Source organism: Bradysia coprophila, unplaced genomic scaffold, assembly GCF_014529535.1.
Source record: "Bradysia coprophila strain Holo2 unplaced genomic scaffold, BU_Bcop_v1 contig_350, whole genome shotgun sequence".
Classification (NCBI taxonomy): Eukaryota; Metazoa; Arthropoda; class Insecta; order Diptera; family Sciaridae; genus Bradysia; species Bradysia coprophila.
Window position 1 is genome coordinate 4,171,079 of NW_023503608.1, and position 24,552 is coordinate 4,195,630.

Here is a 24,552-nt window from a genome sequence, read left to right on the forward strand (position 1 = left end):
TGTGCTTAAAATGCTCATTCCCTGCCAAAAGATTCCGAATCGTTCTGAAGATAATTTATTTCATTAATTAAACTGATTGAAACGCAACATACCTTCATTTTGTCAATCAGTAGATAAAACGTTTACTAGTATCCGATTGATCATTGATGTTCCCTTGAGAGAACAATCTCTCAATTTCTTCTATATAAAATCAATTTTTGTTTACAACATAACATACGGAACTTTGGGGTTCTAAAGACTGTTTTATTTATTTAAAAAAAAAATCAAAACAAATTTTGTGTTTTACGACCCATTTAGTCAACCGCAGTCTGTTTTTAAATGCAGCAGAATGTTAAAAATGTTTCTGTAAATTTTCTTCTTCAAACCGATTCATTCCCTTGTGAATGTCAACGACTTAAACGAGGTAGAAACCGAAATGCAGTACATATTTCACAAATTTCGTTGTATAATTCCTCCTGTCCTATCGCAGTTTATCCACCTGATTTATTGCATGATGTAAGAAGACGATTGCCGTGATTGGAATAAAATCGCCGAATTTGGGCTATGTCAATAAATCATCCAATCGTCCAGCGACTACAAAATTAAGCAATGAGCTCAATCTAATGGTACCTTATGGAGCTAAACGGTTTTTTTGAAACTAATGAAGTGCAATATTCTGTAATCGCACACTTTGTTCTACTTTAAGCAAAATAGCAACAAGGCTGGAAACACACTGTACATTTTGGATTGTTGAAATCGACAATTATGTTGACTTTGTATAGTGTTTTATCTTTGGTGTAAGTCGAATTACAATGGAAACAGCAGCATAATTGTCGATTACAGTAATCTAAAATTTTACAGTGGTATGCCGGCCTTACTTCCTGGCTCTGTTCAGGTAAAGTGAAGTAAAAAAATTTGAGGCTCATCCAAGTAAAAGGAGATCCAAACATAAATTGGACTCGCAACTGACTCTCTCTCTATTCTCTCTATTTATCCAAAACAAAATAAAAGAATCCGCCCAAAGAAAAACCTGCATCATTATCCGATGTTCTTCATTTATAGCAAACTTGGTATCGCATTTGGAATATAAGTTTAGTTGATTATTATATAACAAGTAGGGAAAGTAAATAAGTTTATGAAAAAGCTTTCATTCGAGCGGGAGAATAGTTACACTTTCAGTCAAACTTTCCCAGAAAAGTATTCAATTCGTAATTATGTCACACAAACTACTTTATCTAATGCTTTTTTGACTCCGTAGGAACGTTCATATCAGGCTCATTATTACTAGTTGAAGTAAATGTGTGCGTCTTCTTAGCAATCTAGATACAATTGTCGCAACGAATTGTTTTAAATTGTTCTGAATCTATTTTAGACAGTTCCTCCTTCAGTTCAAATTTATCGGTATGTAGTTTTCGTGGTAGTTTTATGCTACATTGACTGTTTTGTTATAAAGTTGTTATCATAAAATGGACTTGTCACTACAAACAATGGATTTGTTTTAATTTTGCATGTTTCGTTTTTTTACAAATTTTTTCTAGAACATAAAAATGCTTCATTCGAGATACCGACTCGCAATATTTCAGTTTTTATCCGTTGCATACATGCTAGTGTTATGCCAATATTGAGTATATCGTTTTTCACTCCCCAGGAATTATTCTAATGTTTGTCCCTTTAAAAAAATCCAATAAAAACTGGAATGAATGAACTGTTAAAAGAGTTCGCATTACACCCCTCCTTTGCTCAATGAAAAAAATATTTTACTGAAAAAAAAATTCCAACTTCTTTACGCTCTACAATATTTACAATTCTCGAATGACAGTGGTTGGCAATTCAGGTATGGTAGAATTGCATATGTGCGTAATTTTTACCATATATCGTCGAGTACACAGTTCACTTCAGAAACATTTTGATTCAATTTAATATCCACGTAAAATGTCTAGACACAAACGAGAACCTCGAACCCTTTAATTTTCAAAACAAACAATAGAGATATGTCGATGTACGTACTGAGCAAAGTGTTTCTATTTTATTTAACGTAACATGAATGGAATATATTTGTGTGCTTTAATCCATGTCTAATCCTTCTTATTATAAGATAGGGGATGAACTTGAATGAAGAGCGTGTGTGTGGAATATCATATTTTTCTATATTTTGGCTATAAATAGAACTAAAAAAAACTGTAGACAAAACTTCCAGTGAAACAATATTGTGTTGTAAAGACAAGGGATTTAATAAAATAAATAAATAAACAAGAAAAGGGGTTGAAGTATCTGTTACTCTACACATTTCATTAGACTGAACTGAAAAAATTACAAATATTGGTAAAAACGAAACCATTAATGTCATGGTTGCGGTGTGTCCAAACTGTAGAGTACAATTATGCCTTGACTCTCTTAGTTTTGAATATCTACCCAATAGGCCTAATTTACACATCGATATACCCAGCTGTTTATTATTTACCTCTCTTCACTTCTCCATCACAAGGGAACGTTCGGAATGTTAATGACAGCGGTCAACCAACATTTTTCCGAAAAAGGTTTTTATTAAATTGGGTTAAGTCGATCAATGTTTGCAAAATTTTGCTATTCTTTCATTCTTACAATTTCGTGTTTTAAGTTAATTACGGAAAAGTTTGATGATTGTCCGAATCTTTTGGCTTTTCATAATAAGTAAAAGGTACATTATCGAAAAAAGGGGTGCTGATATGGGTTGGATGTGGTCGATTTAATTGGGTTGATTGGTGCGTGTACATTGGGCAACATTTGTTTATTCAACAGCAAAACAGTGGTCGTACAAAAGAACTATTTTGAAAAGTTATAATGTCGGCTGGTAATTTCGAATTTTCTTTTTACCGAACCGTATACCCCTGGATCGTTATCAAATGCTCAGCATGAGTGATTTGTATTGTCCTGCCACATTTTTTAATAACGAGTTATTGCCCAAATTTATGTTATTAAGTGTCGGATTAATGAATGACTTCAACGCTAGCCGTGATTTGCTAGGTATTGTAATTAGCATGGAATCGTAATTCACGGTGATATTGATTTCCAACATGTCACAACTTCCTGAAAATCATAACTACTTGAGAATTGTTATTCCCATAAAACTGTAATTCCTGTACACTTCAAAAAAGACAATAGTTTCAAATGTCGATTTTACAAAGTTAAACAATTGAAATTGAGATTGATTTGTTAATCTACGAAGCACAAGGCAGGTGAATACGAAGGGAAATCTCGTAAAGAGACGGACGAAATTCATCTCAAAATCACTGTATTAAAATGCCTCGGTCGTTGACCAACCTCGCTATCGGCTCTAAACGCTTTTTCAAACATTCAAAATATAGAACATCCTAATGTAATGAATCCATTAACAAATTATCATTGCCACTCTTAAGACGTACACGTACAGTATATACTGTCTTTGACATCACATTACTCTGCACTCCTTTTCCAAATTTCTTAGCATCGAAATTAACCAACCTAATTGAATTCAATTTGTCAGAAGAATTGTGAATAATTAAACCTTTCAGAGAAGAATCTCATCTCTCTACGAACGAAATAACGAAATTTAACACATTTTATGACTACAACGTATACACACAACATCCGGTATATATAGCATTCGACTGTTGTAGCGTCTAATCAATTTTTAAAATTTTATTTAACAAATCATTGTCAAGTGTTTAGTAAATGAGAATTAGTCATCGGTCGTTATAATTGGACTTGAAATGTCAATAAAACATGGCGGTGTAATTATTATGTACTGAAGTTGATTAAGAAAATTTGAATTGATGAGAATTTTATTCTGATCATTTTTCACTTTTGTAAAATTGATTGATTCAGCTCAACAAACGTGGAAAAGCGTCTTCAATTCTCGATATTTACTACCACGTCCTAAGGATGTCGGTGGTAATAGCATAATTAAATGTAACAGCGCATCTATAGGTTCCGAAAGATCTAAGAACGAAGACGTTATGAGAACAGACGAATCGGAATGGAATAGATGGTCGGAAATTTTGAGTAATAAAATTTTGAGCTGGTATGGTCCTCCTTTATGATTGGGAGCTTCAATACCTGTAGTTTCGATATTTGAAAATTTTACTAGAAATGACGATTATTGACGTGGAATTTTCGATACTTTTTTTGCTTTGGCTGAGTGCTGGCCAATTTTCAACAGGTTCTTCATTGCTTCGCTATACGATGCTAAGATTTCTGTACTTCTACGTTGTCATTTCAACTACTGTAAATTTTTGGAATAATGTAGATTGCAAGTTTCGATTACCTAAAATTGTATTCTCCCTAATAAATTCATTTACTTGTTTACAAAAGCTTTTCAAGCCCAAATTTATCACACTGTTTGATCAAGCTGTTTTCACCAACTGGTCTACAAACATGCTTGTGGCAACGCGTACGTTAAATTAAATATAATAATTTAATAGACGGAAGAGCAACAAATTGAATTTTCTCTATTTTGGAGGGAAGGTTAGATTTTTTTGTGGATACCTAACTTTCCGATCTCCGAGTCATCGGTCACCCTTAACATACATAGATGTTTCCTTCAGTAGACGCCTAAGAAGTAGTATAGGACAATAGAGGGGAAATTCTGACAATACTGAATTCTCGATTCTCGTCACAGTTTTTTCATCAATCGTTGTTGTGCATAAATATAGATTTCAGATGAGGTCAGGTAATTTTAGAAAACAAACCTGTTCGTCAGGTCAGGTCAAGTTTGTTGTAAACTGAATTTTTCATGCAAATAATTAAGTCAACCTGTCTGGTTTCAGGTCAAGTGAGAGCTTGAGATCTTATAGTCAATAATAAGGTAAAATCAGATCAGATCAGATTCGGGTCAAAACAGGTTCAGGTGTTTTCAGTTCAGGTTCTTGACAGCAAAAATCTTCCACTGCATTCAAACTATAATGTCCATATTTTGTTTTAATTTTTGAATAAATTTATTTCGGCAAGTTCAAACATTTTGCAAATATAAGAAGAAGAAAACTGGATACAATTTTACTTAAAAATAGTGATTCAAAACCATTTCAAACGGATGCCAATTTAAAAAAGCCATATTAATCTTCTGGAAAGCGAGTTTAACTGCTGCCAAAGCCGCACCATTCTTGTTGACCGCATGGCCAACCGTCACCACAATCTGCTTTCGATCCACAACCCTTTACATTGCTATCACCGAAACCATTACCTTCTGCTGTAGAATGCGCTGGATCTCTTGTGTAGCACCAAGTACCAGGCATGAAGCAGGAAGTCCAACAATAATTACCTTGACAACCGTAATCAGCGTTGGCGATATTAGCCAACACAAAAATCGTTGCAACGAAGAAAAACAGTTTGAAACTCATCTTGCGCAACAAAAAACAAATGTTCTTTTAATAAATTTGAAAGAAAGGCAAATTTTTTATATGTGACTGCGAAAACTGTCGCTGAAATTGTAATGAAAATCACAAAGGTGACTCCCAATTTATAGGGAAAGTATGTAAATAGATACGATTGTCGTAGTGCTTACTGTGTACTGCAGCGAAAGTAATGACATAATTGAATGAAGCTGCGGGAAACAAAGCGTTTTGAATAAAGAACAATCGATATGTACAATGTAGGTAGCGACAATACAGATGAGCTTGTGTCGAAAGACATTTTAAATAAAAATTGATCTCATAGGAGGTGAATTATTTATGAATAAAAGTTGGATGCCCCGCGCATCTGATAAAATGGCGATTGTCTTTACCGCCACAGTATATGGCCTTGCAAATTTTCTTAAGTTTCCCTCACCGCTGTCAGGTCCTATATTAATTATCGTATTGTACATACACCAATGTAAAGTTCAAGTACATGAGAAATTGTTTGACCAGCTGGATCATTTATTGCGAGCTACTGATTCATTTTTTACACGGTTATTGGGTAACCGCGTTTTTAAATTCTCTAGAAACAAATAGGTTACTTATTTTTAAATAAGGCTGCGGGAGTATATTTTTGTTTGTTTCTTTCGAAGCTTTTGTACACAAGGTGTGAGCTCATCACGGACTAATAAATACCTAATAAGAACCTACTTAATTAATGCTAAATATCCATGCGTTGCTCAAAATTAAACCTCGATTCTTTGTTGAACCGCCAGTACTTTTGTAATTTTTCTTCGACCAAAATCTTTCGACTTTATGATTCACGGTGGGGTTGAACGAACTTTGAATAAACATGTCATGATATAGGCCTTCTATTTTCTAGTAGACTGACTTCGATACAGACTTTGTATCGTCAAAAGGTTTAATTGGGACTGAATATTTTCAAACGGATGAATGATGATGTCGATATGCTCAAGACTGTATTCTGTTAAGGGAGTATGCGCGGGTGACGTTCGATCTTTCATTTAAAAAAGTTTCTCTTCATAGGTGAGTTACTTTTGCATGAAAGTTGGGTTCCTAATAAAATGGCGATTGACGTTACCTCCTCGACGGTATGCAGGAGAAATGTCATTTCAAACGTCAAATTACACAAATTTATTGTGTTTCTGTTATTGTAACAACGAAAACAAATGTTTGCCAAATTCTCCAAAAATTGTAATTATTTCTACCGAAAGTTAGGTCTGTGCTGCTGTAGAAGCTACACTAATTCCGGTTCGATAATTAGATCAACTTTTCTCATTTCCTTCTAACTTACTACAATTCATAGTCCTGCGAAATTTCTTAAAGTAAATTCTATTACAGAATGCCCGAGTGGCTCTCACACCATACACTGCATTCTTCTTATTATAAATGAACTTTAGAAAAATTGACGTTGAATAGAAGTTCTCCCACTTACTAACTAAACCGTTTCTTTTTCATTTTTTAGGGTCGTCACACAAAAACCGGCCAATTGGCTGCCATCAAAGTCATGGACGTCACCGAAGACGAAGAGGAGGAAATAAAATTAGAAATAAATGTTTTAAAGAAATACTCAAATCACCGCAACATAGCCACGTATTACGGTGCGTTCATAAAGAAATCGTCGCCGGGCAAAGATGATCAATTATGGTTGGTGATGGAATACTGTGGAGCTGGCTCGGTGACCGATTTGGTTAAATCAACGAAGGGCCAAAGTTTGAAGGAAGAGTGGATCGCGTATATTTGCCGTGAAATATTGCGTGGATTGAGCTACTTGCACACATGTAAAGTGATTCATCGTGACATTAAGGGACAAAACGTTTTACTGACTGATAATGCGGAAGTGAAATTGGTTGATTTTGGAGTGTCGGCTCAATTAGATCGAACGATAGGTCGGCGCAACACATTCATTGGTATGGAATTTGCAACGACTTTTTAATCGTGTTCGAACAAGCATTTGATTTCGACGTTTTTTCTTTTAGGTACACCATACTGGATGGCACCGGAAGTAATCGCATGTGACGAAAATGCTGAAGCCACTTACGACAATCGATCTGATTTGTGGTCACTTGGCATAACAGCATTAGAAATGGCTGAATCGCAACCGCCGTTATGTGATTTACATCCGATGAGAGCTCTCTTTCTTATTCCCAGGAATGCACCACCAAGACTTAAGTCGAAGAAGTGGTCAAAGAAATTTCACGGTTTTATTGACACTGTTCTTGGTAAGTGAATGTCACTTGGATGAAGTAATTGACTGGAATTAATTGTTGAATTTCTCGAACAGTGAAAGATTATCATCAGAGGCCTTACACTGAACAACTTTTAAAACACAATTTTATCAAAGAACAACCAACAGAACGACAAGTTAGGATTCAATTAAAAGATCATATCGATAGGTTCGTAGTACTTTTGCTTCTTCATCAAGTTTTATTTGAATTCTGTACGAATCTTCCTCTTCAGATGTAAGAAACGAAAACAAGAAAAAGAACGAGAAGACTATCGCTACTCTGGATCCGATAACGATGACGAAGAGCCGCAAATCGCTGGTGAACCATCTTCAATCATTCAACAGCCGGGCGGTGACACGTTACGTCGCAATTTCCAACAAATTCAGGAAGGTCGAACATTGTCACAAAATGTCGAACAGGCGGCTGCCAATCGAAATCATAAATCGCAACAGCCTCAGCCGCAACAGCAGCAACAACAGCGTGAAAAGGTGCAACCCGTCGAAGAGCCGGGACCACCGTCACGTCCGGCTCTACCGCATCGTTTGATCGTTGTGCCCGATCCGCCACAACACGCCAATCGACCGTTGCCGCCGACACCAAAATCGGCAGCAGCAGCACCGCAACAACCACCACGGAATTCACAAAACGCTTTCAAACCATCGGTGAGTCAATTCGTTGTCGTTTAGTTTATTACTTCAATTGTTGTGTGTCTTAAAAATGATTGTTCATTTGCTTACGTGAGCTTTTCTTTCCGGAACGTTTTCTTTCATGCAAAAAAATAATAAACAAAAACCCTGCTGCCGTTGTTGTACCTCATACACACAAAATGTCGTCAATCAAACAAATTTAAATTTAACCCCAAACTCCGTCATTTTCCACAACATAAAACCGATACTGACACCATCAACACCATCGATTTTCGTTTGAAATTTTTTGATTTGGTTTTGTCGCTATATTTTGTGTTTTCGTTGGAATGAATAAACACTCACACAAATTCACAGCTGCCTCCACGGAGACCTGAGGTACGTTGTTTTTACTTTGCTTTTTATTTTATTTTTTGATTTTTTTTACATATTTTATCTTTTGCACATTTGAAAAATCATTACTACACTTGTATCTCTGGCGTGCATGATTCTGAATGGAGATAATGTTGAATGTTTAAAATGGAACATTTGCCACTGAAATTTAACGGAATCGAAGAAAATCATTCCTGGTGAGGTGATAGATGTAGCGCGGTTAATGTGATTCTGAAACGCTCATTGATGTTATCGAAGGGAAACTTACTGTTAGTGCTGTTTATTGGCGGATTTAAATGTTATGACATTATTGATGGTGGTGGTATGGTGACTGAGCCATGTCACCATCACAAAGCAATTCACTTAATTTCTTTGATCGATTTTAAACATTTGGAAGAGTGAGGACTTAGATTTTTGAACTTCCTTTAATAATTTCGGTTTGCGCATTATACGAAACGAAGAAATTCAATTAATAGGAATTGATAGAAACCATGTCTTTCTTGAACTGTACAACACACCGGTGCTTTTTAGTTCGATCAACTTATACATTTGTTGAGGGATACGTACTCAGACTCGTATCCATACATTTTTTCCTTGGGTCATTTTAAAGGACATTACTCTTCCTGCCATCTACCAACTCTAACGGTTTTGTTGGCTGTTCAACGAATTTCAGTTTTAACGAATTTCAAACTTTTGTGATGAGTCTCAGTTGCAGTCAATATTTCGAATCGTGACGACTGTGACACGCGCCTTGGACACTCATTGAACTAAGCTTGACTTTTAAGATCTTTTAATTTCCGTTTAAGATAGTGATTGTGTTTCGATTTATTTGCGAACAGGGAGTTCCGTTAAATTACAGTGGCATTTCTAGCTTTGAAAGATTGATATTCAGTAACCTCAAACCATTATTGACACCGACCGACGGCAATTCTTTGACCTGCTGAACTAATTCCGAGAGACAATTTTCAAAATTCATCAGAGAGCCCAACAATTTGTTGGACAAGTTTCTGGACAATGTCAAATTAACCGTCTACCAATTTTGGACAAATATATCTAGTCGTGGCATGAAAAATACTTATTTTTGCTGAAAAGATAACTTTCGCAACGCTTTTCTAACAAGGCAAAAACAGAAAAATAATCGAAAATGTTTAAAATTTTGTCGATAATTGATCGATTTTCACTTCAATTTATCTCTCTTTCTCCCCGCCACTTCACAAATCAACACAAATTCCCCATTTCGAAAAAAAAAATCGAAAACAAATCTGTAGGATTTGGACATGTTAGCCGCACAACTAAATGAATTGGCCATCTCTCAACAGCCGCAAGCTCAACCGGAGGCACCGCCACGAAACAATCGTCAAGCATCGGCGAACTCATCATCAGGTAAACCAGCCGCTGCACCACCCAACAATCATCAACCGATCAACCCGTTGGATCCCATTGAAAGTTCGGACACAGACAGCGAACCGGAGGAACCGAATGAACGTGGTAGAAATGATGGTACATTACTGGCTAGTGATCCACCCAAGCCACTGTAAGTTACAATATAACATTCTATGGGATCTCTTTGAAACACGGACATTTAATCGTTTAAATCTTCATCACTCCTTTCTCGCTTTGTTTACCTTTTTGTTTCTTCTTCTTCTTGTTTTTTTATCAAATCCTCCCGGTTTTGATTTTCACTCTTTGAATTTTTGTTTTTGTTTCCATTTTTCTTCGGTTGGAATTTGTTTTTGTTTAGTCCTGAATTTTCATATAGGCCCGGCCTGAGCGTACTGTCGGAGGATGCGATTACAAACAACTCGAATTCGGCACCGACCCATGGCGCTGGTGGACCACCGAATCGGCCATTACCGCCAACGCCAGATGATGACGATCAGGGTGATCGAACGCTCATAATGAAACGAGTAAGTTTTTGTCGTTTTTTTGTTCATTTTGTTCTTTGATGTCGTCAGAACTTTTTATTTTTATTTTAACAAATTTGCAATATCAGCCAAAAATTTGATTTATTTAGAAATTTTTTAACTTTTTTATTTATGCTTTTGGGGGTCGATCTTTTTCTTCCAAAGAAAAAATCAGTTTGGCCTAAAATGTTTTATTTTTTTGAGCATTTTGTATAGACAAAAAACATCCTAAAACACGTTGTTAAAATGCAACTAAAATTCCTTAAAAAATAATTTATTGACAAATGGTTGCGGTTCTTAAAATTTAATTTTAATTTTGTTTTTTTATTTCTCTCTGTCCTCTCTACTCAAATTTCCACAAAAAACAAACACAAAACTCCTTTTACTCGCAAATCCTTCGAACCAATTAAACAAACATCAAACCAATCGCACTTGTTAACACCACGCAAAATCACAATAAAACCCCGCCGATATTTATTGCGTCAAATGCATCAGAAACTTGAAAATCAATCATCATCATTGTCAACATCAACATCGTCCACAACAACTACCACATCCGAAAATGACGACGCAGTGCTGCTCCGTGACTGGGAATTCGACCGTTTCTTCCCGACTAATTCAAATCGAAACTCACAAAATCTACAAGATGTACCACATCTAAACAATACGAACAACAATGCGAACAAATCATCGCCGGCTTTTCGCGAAAAAAGCAAAAACGATGACTACAACAATAAGTTGAAATTGGAAGATCGCGTCAAAAGCGAAATCTTTGCCAACAATTCCAAAGCGAACAATTCATTTTTGAACAATCTGAAGTCGAACAACAAATCAACCGATGCGAAAGGTCACAAACGGCAGGACAGTGATTCGAAAATATCACTGAACTTTGTGCGCGGCTTTCGACGGGAGAATTCCGATTTCTTTCCACTGTCCAAGCGTCACTCGGCTATTTTGGGTGAACGTACACCGAATCCGTCCATCAATGTGAATCCGGCACCACAACGTTCCAGTGCAATATTCCAGCGAAATAAATCGAAAGGAGAGCCTATTCTGACTGATTTTGTATCAACTAGTCGAGACTTTACGAGTGAAACGCCAGCAGCAAATAGCACCGCCAGCAATACGTCAACATCGACGGGATCGAATCGGGCATTCGATTTTCTGAGACCGAGACGAGAGAAGACGGAATCGGTTATTTTGGTTAGAAATTCAGCGACTAGACAACTATTGTTAGAGAAACTGCAGCAGGTAAAAGCAATTGAACACAAGAAAAAAAATCTATTTTTCGATTTAACCAAACAAAAAACAATTTTCAAAAAATAAACAAAATCAGAAATGAGCTCTCAGCGATATTGCGCATGTCATGCATAATTTATTATTAAAAAAAATTACATTAAATTTAGGACATTAGTGACATTAAACCATAACCATCATGAACATTGTGAACGCAATTGGGTCGCTTTTTTATTGAAAACGTTTTGTTTTTTAGTTTTTTTTTTTCAATTTTGTGTGCGATTTTTTTGTGTTTTTCATTTTATTTTTTGTTTTGTTCTTCTTTTCTGCATTGTTTTTGTACACTTCTGCATTTTTTGTTTTTCAAATTTCTTTGATTTTTTATCTTTTAATTTATCTCTCTTAAAAACAGTTCATGGAAAACATCTCTAGGAATTGCCTGAAAAATGTACAACATCTCACAATTTGTATCAAATATTGTGCGTCAAGGCCTATTTTTGTTAATTGAATTCCGTAAAATTCTTAAAATTCCAAAAAAATTTAAAAATTCATTTGAAAAATTTTTAACATTTCTTTTGGAATTTAGAGAGTTTTACGGAATTAAATTACCAAAAATAGACTAAAAATCCACAAAATTATAATTAAATTTAAGAGCTGGAACAAATTGTCAATGATTATCGTAACACAACTTAGTGTAATTTATGATTTCAGTGAGGATCTTACCTCGGATCTTACAGACATTTATCAACAATTTTTCATTGAACCTTTTTCAAGCATTTTCCATTCATTTTCCGTGAATTGTTTAACTCATAATTTAAGTTTTGCATTTGAATTTTTTTTTTTACTTTTCTATTTATTTCATCTAATTTTCGTTCAAAAATTACTTTCGATCCATAAAAAGAATCCAATTTATCGTAGCATTGTGTCAAGGAAATCAAATTAAAAGTTTAGTTCAGCGTCAGGCTAAAATTTAATTATGAGAAAACAGGCTTCGCTTAGGCAAATGACGACTCGATTTTAGAAACAGCGTCATTAGTTACTGTAATACGTTGAGTATATTTACTGAGCATGACGTGATAAATGCAGCGAAGTTATTCGATTTTTTTTCATAGTACTTCATTCTCTGCGGCTTATTTTCATGTGAACCAACTCCACATTTGTCATTACAGAACAAATGTCACCCATGTCACCATATGAAGTTGCTTCACATGAAAATAAGCACAGTGACAGCAGTAATTGTATGACAGAATGTACTAAAATATGGGAAAACTCTACATTTGGCTTGTCTGGTTGACCGTTTTTTTTAAATTTTGTTTTATCAATATAGATTGAGCATAATTTCCCATAATTTAATTCTACTGCGCTCAAGAGGATAAAATAATTGCTTAGAGTTTTGTTTGTTGTAAAAGCAGCCTGTGACCTGTATAACTAAACATTGAACGATTGAACTTACATCTGCGTTTGCTCTATATTACTTCGGCGATTCTTGCTCATATTACGTTCGAGCCCTCCTACTGATTTTTTTCTCTCTCACTAGTTCATTATAGCAGTTGGGTCTGTAAACCAACTGAATAAAATATTGAAATTTCAACATTTACATTGAGTTTCACATGTAAAATATAATTGAAATTTCCATCTACAGATTTGATATGTCCTTATCACGTTCATGTTTCATAGATCATTACTTGCTTTGTCGCTGTACGGAGGTTGCTGTACCGGGCATTTATTTAAAAAAATAAAGGCTTGCGACATATGGATGAATATTTTCACCTTGAATGAGCCAACAAACATATAGATCACTCTTCTGTATAATAATTTTGAATGCCATTTTGGTGTTCGGGAACCAAAACACTTACGTAACCACTAAAATAAGTCCGATTTTTGTAGATTACTTTCAAATACGGCCTCGTTAATATTCCTTTCATCAGCTAGGTTAAATTGCGATACTTACTCGCATCGTAACGAGATAATGGGTTTTTTAAAACAAGGCATAGGTAAAATTTTGATCGTTTCAAACAGTCAATGCCATCAAAATCAAAGATCGAAATTTTCATGCGATTTGTACAAAGTTGAAATTCATCTTATCATTATTGCTTATACCTGCTACTTTTGGCCAGCGAGAAATTTTTATTTGGTTTACAACAAAACATTGAAAAATTGACAAACAAAAATAATTTCATTTTTTCAGGTTCCCATTTTTTTCACACATTGAACATTCTCCTCTAAACAAATCCATGAATTTCCTTTTGTATTATTTTCCTGTTTGCTTTTCAGTTCATTTACTTTTAGCATCGTAGGAAAAATGTGACTAACCATTGAAGCTGACTGCGGGTAGAGGAGATTTTTTTACCGAATCTTAAACTTCCTTGCACTTTCTTTTCTGAGCGAAGCGAAAACAGTTTTATGGTCTTAGGTGCATGTTTAATTGCTTCATTTAATCATTAAGACTTCTAACATTCAACTGATTCCTCAAATGTGTCAAATGTGACGTGAATAAAAGCCATTACTCACAGTCATCACAAAAACGATCGAACAATTCGAATTAATTTGGCTAAACATTATTATATGTATAGTCGATCATCTATCACATGGCACTGCTCAAACAATATTTATCATTTGATTCAAAGTTACCATTTAAACTGATAATCATCCGCATTTCAAAAAGCTTTGTAAAATGATAAATACTTGGAAAAGTGTGCAACTCAAACACTTTCAATTCTTTTATTTATACAAAGTACAGCTGCCGTAGCTGTAGCATACATTCCTTATACTAGTATATATATACGACTTTTGCTCGATGGCTCAGGTCTTATCTTCGCATCGTTACTTACCTATTATAAACAAAATTCCTAACGACAAATAATAATTAAGAAAGTTCCAAAGTGTGTCAGATGATTCATAAAAATGTCATCGCTGTGAGTGATGTTACTTAAAATTTGCGATAGTAGATCAACATGAGGGTGGTCCAAGAAGTACTCCACCCCTCTTGCCAACATTTATTTCATTTGACAAAGTGAAACGTCCAAGCTGAAGAGTTTATTGCTCATAGCTACTTTTGGGACATGCATCTCAGAACAAAGTTTTTATTGATTTCGACTTTGCACTCTAAAGAGAGGCTCTATACTTTCCATGAGAAGCGTTTCTCTGTGTTGTGATTACACAATTAGGTGATAACGATCCAATCGATCAATTAATTTTGTTAACCAAAAGGAACTAAACTGAGAAACTAACTGAAAATTACTGGTTATCCGAATGTAAGATAAAATGGTTCTCCACTGTAAAGAATCTTTGATTGGCCTGGATCATTTCTTTTGCTATTCTTTGCATATATGATAATCATGGTTTATTTAAATCGCTTCATAAATAGACGTTAAATTTCGCTCCTCTTCAAATAAAAATTATTTTAATTTAAAAATTCTAAATTAATTAACATAAATAGAACCTCTACCATTTGTAAAAAGAATAAAATAAAATAAAAATCCGCGAATTAAATTTGAAACTTAAATTGCGCCTTTTTCTAAGATAATCTAAATGGATTGATGTGTAAGGTCATTATACAACTGGTGTGCTTAATGTTGCTAAAATCAAAAACAATTTGGCGATGTGATTTTAATTTGTGGATTTGTATTTGTTTGAATGCTCTGGTGGCAACGATATGGTCGATTAACCTTTCACAGATGGCTTTGTTGTCTGTCATCGACAGTGACGGTAGAAATAAGCGATGATCTCTTTGGATCTACCGCTATGGCTGTCGTCTCGTATTAGTAAAATTAAGGGTAAAATCGAACGAAGTAAACGATCTGGTTTGATACTAATATTGGCGATATGCTTGCCATCTGTGAAAAGTTAACTAGCCAAATAAGCTTTTGTTTATCTATTGACATCAAATGCTTTTCTTAATTTAAATAGCTTTCTAGTTTGTTGTTAACCAAATGTTTATTCAAATTTATTGCTAATATTGAAAGGTGATGCTTAAGTGTATTTCGTGTTTATAATGGACGTTCGACAATAACAACGAAATTCGTTCAAAGAATGCGAACGTTCATAAGAAAAACGAAACGCATTTGAATCCGAACCTAATGCGGAAAAATGTAATTCATCCTATCACTGCAACATTTCAGAATCGCGGCGAAAGTAGCGGTACACCCGGAACGAGAACGAGCAACGTGCTGCCAGATCTACTTAGTCAAGCATCGCCAGCAACACCACCGCGGCATGATAAGTCATCTAGTGAAGAGGTACGGTCTAACTTATTGAAAGTATTATCCCCGATCCTAGTCGTTTTTATTCCTAGTCACATTCTTACCGTTCGTTAGTCCGTTTCTCATTTTTTTTTTAATTATTTTAAATTGTCAGTTTTCGTTAATTCGATTTTTTTTGGTTTTTGTTTGATTTTTTTTTTTTTTTTGATTTTGTGACTAATTTTAGATTTTTTCCTAATTTTGTGGATTTTCTGTTTTTAATAAATTTTTTTAGTTAAAAATTGATAATTCAATCTCCATTCATCCATCAACACAGTGTTCAAAGTAGAGTGAATCATAAGTTCATTCACTCTGCACTCTGTGATACGAATTGAGATTGAAAGTATTCTACGTAAAATGCAGTTCGTTGTGCTTTGATCATAATTTTCCAAAAACATTGTCCAGAGTTTCTTTCCATGGAAAGTCACAAAAGCTGTACCGTCAAAAACAAAAAATCGAAAAAATTCAGTTGGGCAAGTTTTAGATCGCTGAAGCTTTCGTCTCTATCGAACCCATCCATTTAGGGCGAAACATATGCATATTTCGATATACCAACCATATTCCGTTATATGTTGACGCAACAAAATCGTTAAATCTGTTACTTCATTTGTGTGATACAAAATCTATCACTTCAATATTTTTACCAAATTGATCTCGCTATATAAGAGAGAACACCAGCAAGAGCCCATCGATTTTACTTATCAACGTTATCGATAGCAGATGCGAACGGTAGCCTAGAAAATGAATTTGAACAGCTGAGTAAAGAATCAATCAACCAACGTAAAATGTTACGTATTTCCTGATCAATCAGCCAAGCAAGAATGCAAAGTTTCAATTCAAATTCTCTGAGTTATTATCTGAGAACAAAAAATTATCTCAACCTCTTTCCTCTTTGTGCCTGTGAAGTCAATTAAGAAAATTATGATCAAAGCTAAATAAATTGAACGGCATTGCAATCGTATGTTAAGTTTGTTAGGTAAACATAACCAATCACTTGTCTCTCTCTCTGTTCCTTCTGTGATAAAAAACGTATTGTTATTCAAACACGGCACCAATTTCTGACACTGATCCTATTGAGAGTTTCACACATCTCCTCAATCGGTTCAACGTTCAGTAAATTCAAGCCATAAATCGCTTTGAATAACAATATACGAAATAACCTTTCCATTGCAAAACCATTCACTACATAATTTGTGTTTTGTCTTTCCTGCGTGAAATTTTTATTGAGCTGACGACAACAAGCATATTTGGATTATGTTTGTTTACCGACATCACGTTATAGAAATGGTTTGATTTAGTAAGTATAACTGTAACCTTAATCAACACAAAAAGCATTTGGAAATCAAAATTTTTTTATGAATTTTGATTTTGTTTTGTAATCGGTCGAGTTTAGTTGTTGTTGATGTAGTTGGATGATTTTTGTTGTTGTTGTTGTTAAATTTTTTACAAACTTATTGGGAATCTTTTCTTATTTTACACATGGGAATGCTCATCAAATTCTTATAATTTTTCTCTCTCATTTTTAAATCTAAACTTATTTTTCCTCACTATATTCTTGAGTATTTATTAGATCTGATTATGTTCCTAGTAAATATGGTAAAGGTTTTAATTGGATTGCTCCGTAGTAAATTCTTTGGAAATAGTTTGTTTTGTGGCACAAACGTATTGGTCGAAGTAGTTTGTTGGAACTAGAGAATTTTTCCAATTTTGTTATGTACGAAGACTTGCGAAGATTTGCTAAACGTAGATCAATTTGTTACTCCAAAAGAAGTAACAGATCTAATAATAACACCTGTTGGACTACATCTCAAGAACTTGCCTCTTTTCGGTTAAAGTTGTTGTCAGCAGTGAGAATTTAGACTTTAATATAAAATAAGGAAGAATGTGTTAGATACGACTTCATAGATTGCAGACCAACCATTTCAAAATAAATTTTTGACTCTGAATCAGCTATTTCAAAAGCTGCTCGTAACTAAAATCATAGAGTTCTTAGACCTACATGTAATTAAAGGTGCCTTCAGTGAAATTTAGACATGAATTTGCGTCAGCTGTTTTTACCTGGTTACCTGGTTCGTACAAGGTTTTACCACTACATCAATTTTAAAGAAATAAGCAAATAGAAGCACCTTCGTTTGTATTAGACCAAGTGAAAAACACCTAAAGCAAATTTATGTCTAAATTTAACTGACGGTCCCGGTAAAAAATGATTTGTCATCGAAGACCTTTATGTCATACTTAGGGATTGTCTTACTTATGTTGATCTATGTCTTGAATTGAGTCGTTCTCTTTAAGTTCCAATGTCGGTAGATATGAATGAATATCAAGGTCAGAAAGCTGGAAATAAGTTTTTCATGGATGTTACAGCTGCTGTCGCCGTGTGTTATTTATGAATGACTACCAGTCATTGACTAGGTTAGCAACTTTTATGCATAAAAATGATTAGGGAAGAACCCTTCCAAAATAAAATTATTTGTAATTCCGATAACTCCGTCTGTTGACCTCACCTCGCCTTTAAATTGCGACTTTCGTATTTAGTAATTTCATCCGATTTGCTGTATAAAATACTTTTTCGAAATAGCCTTCATAATGCTTGCTAATTAAGGCACTTTACTAATTCTAAACTAACATTAATCCTAATGAATCGACACATATATTGAATACTATTCATTGGTCATTCCAACTAATATTCGAAGAAAATACTAGGAAAATACAGTTTGTAAACCAAGGGCTTATGCAGAATCAGCAACAGCTGAACATCTCCAGCTGGTCGACAAAGACAATACCTTTGTATTGAAAACAAAGGCAAGCTACTGCTACATACACACGTTAAAGTCATCTATGTGCGCATGTAACATGTATGACTGTAGTAAACTCGTTATTTAGAAAGTGTTTTGATTGTATAGTAAACAAGGAGAGGGTGTGTTTTGATCAGCTGGTGAAGTTCAGCTGTTGCTGATTCTGCATAAGCCTTTGGTTTACAAACTGTAATTCCAATAGAATCGTCTTTGAGCAGCAATTTAAATTATAGAAATACTCATTTGAACGTTCAGAACATATTTAGAAGTTCAATGGCGGAACTCGCAATATTTTCTCAAACAAAAAACCGTTGAAGCTCATGAGGTTTCTGCTATAAAAACAGAGCGTTTCTAGAGCATCGAATATAGATATTTATCTTGATTAGTGTGTACGACTGAGTAATCATTTCCGGTGTGAATGACTACGAAAACAAATATCTCGACATGAGTTCACTGAAGAATCGAATCGTACTCTTATTATAGTCGCTCAAATCTTTAAGTTTGAATCAGTTCTGTGTTTACGAATCATTGTAGAGTTGGTCGGTTTAGAGGAAAAGTTGCATCGTATGTCATGTGCATGATTTATATCCAGATTTTTCATTTCACGGAAGTCGTCTCAATGCGACGGAATTGTAGTGACTGTTAACTGTAAGAAAATCCACATAATTGCGTCTAACCACACTGCGCTGCTCACTGAATATTTTCACAATTTTAATTTTATTACGACAATCTAATCCATTGTTTGCATGCTAAATTACATTTCATTTTGTCAACATTTGAATCATGATATTAACGGAAAAACAACAAAATTCTCTTTTCTCTTTCAGTATCGAGCCGCCGTCAGCTCATCCGTTCATTCCACTCCGTCCAAATCGTTTATCAATCCCAATTCCTCTCCCCAATCCACCACCTCCAATTCCTCGTCGTCTCGCCACAACAGTCCCAATCAATCAATGAACAAAAGCAATCACTCACAACCGCCTCTATTACCTCCCCATGCATACGCACTACAACAGAAGCAGAGAAGTTTCCTAACATTCGGTTTCGGTGCTGGCGGTTCGGGACCATCGCGTCGCGAAAGTCATGTTAACGTTAACGTAACACCGACATCGCACGATGCGTCCAGTGATACGCCGGAGATTCGAAAATACAAGAAACGCTTCAATTCGGAAATCTTGTGCGCTGCACTGTGGGGCGTCAATCTGTTGATTGGTACGGAAAATGGACTGATGCTGTTGGATCGATCGGGACAAGGAAAAGTAAAATTGCCCTTCGTGGTTGTATGTTTCGCGGAAATCACTGTAACCACCATCAATTTTTCGTAGGTCTATCAACTGATCTCAAGACGTCGATTCCAGCAAATGGAAGTCTTAGAAGGCCAAAATATTCTTGTCACAATTTCGGGAAAGAAGAACCGTGTTCGAGTGTACTATTTGTCCTGGTTGAAATCAAAGATTCTGCGGACAGATGGCTTATCAGATGTGAGTAAAGTCGACATTAAGACGGATCCGTAGAACAGTGAAGCTGAGTCTAATTTGAAACAATTTTTTTTCTCGAATTACTCGAATTACAGCAAGTGGAACGTCGCAACGGTTGGATAAATGTTGGTGATCTCCAAGGTGCTGTACACTTTAAAATCGTCAAATACGAACGAATCAAGTTTTTGGTGATAGCATTGAAAGACTCCATTGAAATCTATGCCTGGGCACCGAAACCCTATCACAAGTTTATGGCATTTAAGGTGAGTGTAACTGCGGTGACTCGCACAACAAATTGAATAAGACGATAACATCATGTCATCTCTCGTTGTTACAGAGTTTCGGTGAACTGGATCATCGACCACTCTTAGTAGATCTGACGATTGAGGATCAATCAAGACTTAAAGTAATTTACGGTTCAGCCGAAGGTTTCCATGCCGTGGATTTAGACTCGGCTACTGTCTACGATATTTATCTTCCTAAACATGTAAGTGGCATATGATGCATATGAGTCACAGTTCCAGTCGATTACACTGTATTGTTGTTCTAATCCACAGACTCAGGGTCCAATTATTCCGCACTGCATTGTGGCACTACCGAATTCGAACGGTATGCAATTGCTTCTTTGTTATGACAACGAAGGAGTATACGTGAATACAATCGGCAGGGTGTCCAAGAATATAGTCTTGCAGGTAAACTGACATTCACAGCCCGATTTGTTCGTTTTCGCTCTATCAATTTTTATTAATTTTTTTTGTTTTGCACAGTGGGGAGAAATGCCTACATCCGTAGCATACATTGGAACTGGCCAGATAATGGGCTGGGGTAACAAAGCAATAGAGGTTTGTCCATATAATTTACACTCTCAGCCGTGATCGAGGTGTTAATTTTTGCCAAATTTTCCAGATTCGTTCCGTTGAAACTGGCCATTTAGACGGTGTGTTTATGCACAAAAAAGCGCAACGTCTAAAATTCCTGTGCGAACGTAACGACAAGGTATTCTTCAGCAGTGCCAAAGGTGCTTCATCATGTCAAATCTACTTTATGACACTCAACAAACCAGGAATGGCCAATTGGTAGACGGGATCCATGTCGCGTGTGTGTTTTCTTTCCCAACAGTTTTCACATTCGGATTGAGATCGCAAAATATGGATAAAGCGAGTGTGGTTGAAGTCAGAAAAAGAGATGGAAAATTGTGAAAGAAATTCTTTTTGTTTTATTATACGCAGGCAGATGACACCATATTATAGTCGTATTTATAATCTAGCTAATAAGAAGAAAAAAAGTATTTTACAAAATTAACCTCCACCTACAAAGCAATCAAATTCATAGAAAATTAAATTCTCTCGGAGATTGAAGTGTTTTTTTCCATTATATTGTGTGCTTTGTGTTTGAACGGTATTTTAATGCGGCAATGAACAACGAAAGAAAAAGAATGAGCAATAGCGCAGACCTATGGTTTATTGAACGGCATTTTCCGTTTTCGGTATGACATGCATGCAGGGAGATTATTTTTCGTTTGTTTTTTTTTTCGGCTGAAGTCTTAGGACACAAAACAATTTACAACTTTTGCACACAATGAATGTTTTGAGCATCAAGGGAGGGTTGTCGCGCGGTTTTGGACATGACCGAAAAGTTCAAGTTCTTTTGGGTCACAGGGAGAACCGTTGTCTGTGCAATACGAAAGTTCCTTCCTGTTAGAATTCTTGTGGCGAAGTTCATACATTTTCCAGTCGCATAACTCCGATGGATTCGTTTAAATTTCGACTTTCGAAAGAGACCAAATCGGCCCAATTTTTAATGGGGTGCTATCGATTTGCCTGTGTCAGGTTGTGTTTCCACGCTCGGTACATTTTCCCAACGTCATCGCACCAAACTGCCACTTACAGATATTTGCTAAAAGCTAAGATCCTCCACATTAAGAAACAACAATAATCGGAATACTAGCCTTCGTTAGTGAGTTCACAGCCCATGTCAAAGTTCTGCAAGATTCATTTTAAATTACTTATATTGGATAGTCCAATATCTTCTGATTGAAATAAGAGAATTGAGCTCATCCCTTTAAATTTGCGATAACTCAATTATTTACTTACCTACGACCTTTCCCGGCGTCATATGACTCCGAGCCATTTCTGTACTGAGGCATTATATCAATTATCTCATTTCTGGAGCGGCCAGTTCCTTGATTTTCCAAATGTTGCAACGCTCAATCTTCGAGTTTAAGTCTGTCCAAATGTCGATCGACGCTATGTGTTTCTTGGACATTATTTCTTACTGTCTCCTTTACAGTTGTTATGCAAGAGTTATACAAAAAACTGTACATGGAGTCTTAGAATTATTTCGTAGACGGCAAGATGTTCGGCACTTTAATTGTTGTATTGGTGATGCCCTAGAAAGTTCTTCATTGCGAGTGAACATTTAAATTTCGACCGGTTGGTAGATGAACGAATTTAATTTGATGTGAAACCGACTGACGTGTGTTGAGAGGTTAAAAATATTTTCTTTTATTTTTTCTGTTTGTTATTTGAATTTTTTTAATTATAAATTCTTTTTTATGAGAAAAAAAATATTTTATTGTTCAATGGATGAACAGAAGTGAGTTTATTTGTTGGATTTATACTTTTTTTTGTTTTACTTTGGTGGCACACACACACTCCCATACACACATAAATATATATACAACACATAAGAAAGAGTTTTATAAAAAACAAAGAAAAAGGAAAAGAAGAAAGAAGAAAAAAAAAATGAAATTTAAAATGAGAAATCGTTTGTAGTCACAAATTTAAAATGGGAAAAAAATTATTCAAAGCAAAGCAAAGAAAAAAAAAATTATGATAAACAAACGCACATCCATTGATTTTATCTTAAAGTGTAAATTTAAGATGTATACCCAAACAAAGTCATCAAAAATAAAAAGGACGAAAAAAAAACAATAAAAGTTTAAATGAGAAAAAAAAGAGAAAGAATTAAAACAAAAACTTACAGACAAAACAATTTATTTTTATTTATTTTTTTCTATTCTTTTACTTCCAAAGCGACGAAGCGACACTCACATCGCTAACAAAAAAAAAAACGACTGAGCACTTCAAAAATTCTGCTGGGTCAGTCTCAAATCGATAGTCAATCATTCCGCATAAGGCATAACCCATTATTTTTTAGATAGAAGACACCATTGAAAAGGATATCTTCAGTGGCATCTTCATTCCATTTAAAGGACTTCTTATAATCTACCCGGGCCCAACTTCTAGAATAACTTCTTTTCAGTACTTAGAATTTTGTAGAAACTGCGAGAGATTGAAGAAATTGTGGAATTTTGTAGAAAATTTCTTACAAATTCTATAATATTATAATATCATCAAACTGAAAACTCAAGAAAAATTAAAAAATGTTTTCAAAGATGTATAGGTAATTCCAGCTAATTGAGTTCCAAACAACGATTTTATTTCGATTAAGAATGAGCAAAAAATGATTCTAATAAAAAAAATAGTAAAATTAAAAATGACTGAGTAGCACAAAGGATCCCAAGATCTGTGTGCGTCGATCAGAAATGGTCGGCTCAAACTGACGAAATCTATAAAGATGATTTTGCGTTCATAACATGTACAACCCGATGGAAAAGGGTCATTTGCCAAATGAAGAATGACATTTTGTTTACATCTTTGATAAATATCCCGATTGTTTTATATGTAAATTTTCGCAATTTCGACTGAATAAAAAGATGGCGCGCAGCACGCATGTTGAATAAGGTTTCTGACTTCGCTTATTTTCTGAATTTTTCACGATACTTTTCAAAATTAAAAATTAATTATGGAAAATTTCGATGCATGATATAATGCAAAAATGATTTAAATAACGTTTGGCATTGTTTGGAACTTAATTTGTGAATTTTCGAAATATTTTCACCAAATGAAAACCGATTTCACTAAACTTTTTTTTGACAAGACGCGCAGTTTGACACCAATATGAGGTCATTGGCATAACGTCTCATGACCAAAATGTGTTTGTTTGTATTTGACTTTCCAAGATATTCTCAATAAATATCAAATGATTTCTGTAAACTTGCTTCCCTGTAGAAACGAACGCTATAATTCCACAATTGCAACCATTTTTTAAACGGTTTTAAGCCAAAGCAACATTTTCTGTGGGGTAACGATTACCAGTTTCGAAAGAAAAATATTTCTGGTTTCTAATGACCCGCGAAAAATATCACTTTTTTAGAAATATCTCCCACAAATTTTGGGCTACCTCATATTGGGCCTAAACTGGGCGTCTTGACCATAGCTTTCAGGGATCAGCAGGCTAAAAA

General features: G+C 35.1%; 1 protein-coding gene across 12 annotated transcripts in view; it reads left to right on the forward strand.

Moving 5' to 3' along the window:
• The window catches only part of LOC119080328 (TRAF2 and NCK-interacting protein kinase), a 39,952-nt gene extending 16,715 nt beyond the window's left edge, over nt 1–23,237 (forward strand). The window contains exons 3-18 of one of the 12 annotated variants that reach the window (XM_037188613.1): nt 6,814–7,258; nt 7,328–7,570; nt 7,633–7,744; nt 7,809–8,238; nt 8,578–8,598; nt 9,861–10,126; nt 10,334–10,499; nt 10,992–11,747; nt 15,854–15,970; nt 19,596–20,027; nt 20,094–20,249; nt 20,342–20,509; nt 20,584–20,733; nt 20,804–20,938; nt 21,014–21,088; nt 21,153–23,237. In XM_037188613.1, the coding sequence (XP_037044508.1) occupies nt 6,814–7,258; nt 7,328–7,570; nt 7,633–7,744; nt 7,809–8,238; nt 8,578–8,598; nt 9,861–10,126; nt 10,334–10,499; nt 10,992–11,747; nt 15,854–15,970; nt 19,596–20,027; nt 20,094–20,249; nt 20,342–20,509; nt 20,584–20,733; nt 20,804–20,938; nt 21,014–21,088; nt 21,153–21,326 (3,846 nt within the window). In that variant the 3' untranslated portion in view covers nt 21,327–23,237. The remainder of the gene's footprint in view (nt 1–6,813; nt 7,259–7,327; nt 7,571–7,632; nt 7,745–7,808; nt 8,239–8,577; nt 8,599–9,860; nt 10,127–10,333; nt 10,500–10,991; nt 11,748–15,853; nt 15,971–19,595; nt 20,028–20,093; nt 20,250–20,341; nt 20,510–20,583; nt 20,734–20,803; nt 20,939–21,013; nt 21,089–21,152) is intronic. The other 11 variants (XM_037188619.1, XM_037188614.1, XM_037188625.1 and 8 more) reach the window with 11 other exon arrangements.
• Nucleotides 23,238–24,552: the final 1,315 nt, after the last annotated feature.